General features: G+C 48.1%; 1 protein-coding gene across 1 annotated transcript; it reads left to right on the top strand.

Moving 5' to 3' along the window:
- The first annotated feature begins 314 nt into the window (after positions 1-314).
- LOC102429156 (F-box only protein 31-like) lies at positions 315-1,916 on the top strand. Its single transcript, XM_023751035.1, has 2 exons — positions 315-420; positions 475-1,916. Exons 1-2 carry the CDS (start codon positions 315-317, stop codon positions 1,890-1,892), a joined length of 1,524 nt encoding a protein of 507 aa, XP_023606803.1. The 3' UTR covers positions 1,893-1,916.
- Positions 1,917-4,691: the final 2,775 nt, after the last annotated feature.

The raw sequence follows: 4,691 nt of genomic DNA on the forward strand, positions 1-4,691 counted from the left end.
AAAAGACCAGATATTACGACTGCATTTATGTGAAATGTCCCCCCCCCCCCCCACCCATAGGCATATCCCTGGAGGCATATCCCTACAGAAAGCAGATTAGTGACTGCCTGGGGCTAGGGCGGGAGGACAGGGAGGGGGCACTGGGAAAGGGAGGCGACTGTTAATGGGTATGGGTTTAAAGTCCTACAATTGGCTCCTCTGAGGGGGCGTGGCTAGGCCCTGGGGGCGTGGCTGGACTAAAGGGCGGGAAGAGCCAGCTAAAGCCCGGCTGAGGAGCAGCAGCTCACATTGTGGTGGCTGTTTCCCGTGGAGGCATGGAGGAGTGCGCTTGCCCCTGCGTCATGGGCTCTTCGCGGGGATGTCGGTGTCGTCAGAAGCGCCAGCGCCCAGCGGAGATGGCAGCGGCTGAGGGCAAGCGGTGTTGTCAGGAGCACCAGGGCCCAGCTGAGATGGCAGCGGCCAAGGGCAAGCCAGCCCGGGTCCCGGCAGAAAAGCACGTGGAGGCGGAAGCGGCAGCGCGGTGCTGTGCCGGGAGTGGAGGAATCGCGAGCCCCATGACATCCCCGATGCCCCCGCACTGCTCACTGCAGGACCTGCCGGTGGAGATGCTGGTGGAGATCTCCGCCTCGCTCCCCGGCACCGACCTGCCCAGCCTGGCCCTGGCCTGCACCAAATTCCACCACATCCTGCACATTGACAGCATCTGGAGACGGCGCTGCCGCGAGGAGTATGGCGTTTGTGAAAACTTGCAGAACCTGGAGGCCATAGGTATCTCTTACCGAGAAGTCTATGCGAAGATATTCCCATACAGACACATTTTGGGATTGTGGCAGCTAGATACTGAGGACTATAGAACACTGCTGAATGTCGTGGTGGACGGCTTATGCATTACTGGTTGGACGTACAGGCCTTCCCTTAACACCCATGTGGATGGCCCAATGCCATTCAAGCCCGCGTTCAGAATTTGCCTGACGGAGCGGGAATCAGCCACGGTGGAGTGCATGGAAGGCCGCCACAGCAGGCCCCACAGCCGCCACCTGCAGATTCAGAAGGACAGGTTCACCACCCAGTGCAAGAAGACAGACCACCGAAAGGACTCACCAACGTGGCATAGGGATGAATTTGGGCGGTGGCTGGTGCGGGAGGACAGACAGCAGTATGACTGCCTGACCTACCGCCGCCTCTACCTCCCTCCGAGCCACCCGGACGACCTCATCAGGCCAGGCCTCTTCCAAGCCAACTGCAATGCCTACGGCCTATCGATTGCCATGCTCAGCTTCCATGGGAAGTATGCCAGGCTCACGACAGTCACGGGAGACTCCAACCCCAGCTTAGAGATCCACCTCAGGCGCCGCATCCAGCTGCGAGATGGCGAGATCTTCCGCGACTTCAACGAGCTCTCCCGCGAGGTCCAGGAGATTGACGAGCAGGTGATCTGGGAGCAGCAGCAGCAGCAGCAGCAGCAGCAAGAAGATGGGACTGAGGAAAGCGAGGGCCATGGCTGGCAGAGCCCTGCCCAGCCCAGCGTCGGGGAGTCCGGGGCTGCAGCTTCGGAGGAGCAGCCCGTCCCCTTTGTTCTGCCTGTGGGCGTGCGCTCAATGGACCAGAACTACCCCCGGACCTGCAGGATGTGTTTCTATGGCAGGGACACTGTTACTTTTAATGTTACCTTACATGGCTTCGCCTACACCGGGCGTGTCCCTGGAGTCTTCATCCTGTTCGATGAGAACCACTTCGGGTTCCTCTGGCTGGAGGCGAAATACTTGGTCCTGTTCGGCAGAGTCCAGAACACCTTCCAGAATGTGGAGGCACCATCCCCGCAGGCCTTCCTGGAGATGCTCAAGAACATTCAGTCCAGACCCCCTGGGAGGAGCAATTTGCATGCACTTTGAAGATTTGACCTTCTGACTAGGTTACCCACCTTTGTTTGTTTTTTTAAATCCTCACGGGAGAATATTTTCCCATTGATGTTTAGAGAGAGTGGGGGAGAGAGGGAAAAGACAGAAATATCGACGAGAGACAAACACATCAGTTGGTTGCCTCCTGCCCAAGCCCGGACCAGGGCCAGGCTGGGTAGGAGCCAACAACTGAGGTAGAAATAAACCTTAGGCCAGTGGTCTCAACCTTCCTAAAAAAAATAAAAAATAAATAATATTTATGCTCAATTCATTTAAAATACTGATTCGTTTGGCAAAAAAAAAAAAAAAAAAAAAAAATTGTCTAAGTCAAGGCAGCAAAAAGCAAGAGGAAGGTATACCTGAATTTCTAATCACAGTTATAATATCACCCAGCATTAGGGCCTTGGCCAAGCTCTGTCCGTGGACCCCACAAAAGCACATCATGTCTCCTAAGGCTCCCATCGCCCAACCTCACATCCATAAAAGAACCACTATTATTTTTCCTCAGGACTCCTGAATGATCCTTCCCCTAGACCAGAGGTTCTCAACCTGTGGGTCGTGACCCCTTTGGCAGTCGAACGACCCTTTCACAGGGGTCGCCTAAGACCATCCTGCATATCAGATATTTACATGACGATTCATAACAGTAGCAACATGACAGTTATGAAGTAGCAACGACAATAATTTTATGGTTGGGTCACAACATGAGGAACTGTATTTAAAGGGCCAGAAGGTTGAGAACCACTGCTCCGGGACAGTCTTGGTCTTTTTAATTCCTTTTCTACATTCTAACTCAATATCACTAAATGGAAGATTTAAGATCTATTCATTACAATAGTCAAATTATTTAAATTCCTTCAATGGTTTCCTATTTTTTAAAGATAAGAATCAAAATCCTTACATGTTTAAAATGTTCTGGTTATGGCAAAATCTGATCCCTTGAGACCAGATTAAGAACTAATGTACAGATGAAATTGACAGGATTTGAAGGATGTATATGGGGAAATGACGGGAGAGAAGTGTCTCAATTACTCTCTGATTTCTGACTTGAGTGTATGTGTGATTAGAGATCTGTGTATTGGCACCAGGAACAAATGTGAGGAAGGATATTACATTATTCACTTAGTACCTGACCATCGTAACACATTTACAATTATTCTTATTCATCTCTTGAATGTTTCTTCATACAACCAAAATTACCCAGCAATAAAAATGAACCAATGCCCGGCTGGTGTGGCTCAGTGGTTGAGCAGTGACCTGTGAACCAGGAGGTCACATTCAATTCCCAGTCAGGGCACATGCCTGGGTTTCAGGTTTGGTCCCTGGTAGGGTCATGTGGGAGACAGTGATCAATGGTTCTCTCTCATCATTGATGTTTCTATCTTTTTCTCCAATTCCCTTCCTCTCTGAAATCAATAAAAAGATATTTTTTTAAAAAATGAAGCAACTACTAATATACACAATACCAATGAATGACAAAAACATCTTACTAAATCATGTATTCTCAATATCGCCCCCAAGGGGTCAAAAGTTTGTTCTTGAGGTGTGAAAAACTACTACTTATGTATAAAACACACATGTACATATACTACATAAACAGACATACAGCCTATCTATGGTATTAAAGTTTCATAAGAAAGGGAGGGACAATTATGGGAAAATGTCTAAAAAGACTGTTGGGGGGGCAATAAAAAAGTTGAGAAATGCTTTACTAAATAGAAGATGCCAGCCACAAAAGACTACATAGCATATGATTTCTTTTCTAGAAAATCAATACTAATGTGATTAAAAGAAAAATCAATGTAGTCCAGGGCCCAGGTAGCAGAGGAAGATACAGACTTCCAAGGGCCATGGGGGAACTTACAGGGTGATGGGATGTTTTATATCATGTTGATTACAATTATAGTTATTGGTCAAAGCTCACTGAACTTACTCTCAAAACTGGTCAATTTCCTCGCATATAGCTTATACCTCCATAAAACTAATCCTGTATAATAAAAGAGTAATATGCAAATTGCCCCTAACGAAGGACCAACCAGAACGCCTGGTCGCTATGACACGCACTGACTACCAGGGGGCAGACACTCAATGCAGGAGCTGCCCCCTAGTGGTCAGTACACTCCCACAGGGGGAGTGCCACTCAACCATACACACAAACACACACACACACTCTAGAGGGCCGGTGCACAAAATTTGTGCATGAGTAGGTCCCTAGGCCTGGCCAGCAATCAGGGCTGATCTGTGGGGTGACTGGCAGGACAATCAGGGGGCCCCCACTGGTACCCACCTTGGCCGGCCTAGGGCCTGCGGGCTGGGGGCAGCTCCTGCATTGAACATCTGCCCCTGATAGTCACTGCGCATCATAGCGACCGGTTGTTCCACCGGTTGTTCTCCCATTTGGTTGATTTGCATATTAGGCTTTTATTATATAGGATATCCCAAAATGGCCCGGGAGGCCTGTGTCACCCCACTCCTGCATGAGATTCATTTTCACCACAATTAGACAAAGAACAGGCAAATCAAAAATTTTAGTTTATTCTGTAAATATTTTTGAATAAGATATGTGGAACATAACATTTCCTATAGATCCACAGAAATAGGCCCTTCATTATAATCTGTATGCTAATACAGAGAAAAGCATAATTGTCTGACCTTGACATTTAAAATATGGAAGGGATTATAGTACAGTCTACAAGCTAACAGATATTATGATGCTATGTAAGACATAGCTTTGTAACAAAAAGAAAGTGTAATTCCCATAATTTTTTTTCAAAAGTTTATATTTGTTTTAGG

This window comes from Myotis lucifugus, unplaced genomic scaffold, assembly GCF_000147115.1.
Source record: "Myotis lucifugus unplaced genomic scaffold, Myoluc2.0 scaffold_18, whole genome shotgun sequence".
Taxonomy (NCBI): domain Eukaryota; kingdom Metazoa; phylum Chordata; class Mammalia; order Chiroptera; family Vespertilionidae; genus Myotis; species Myotis lucifugus.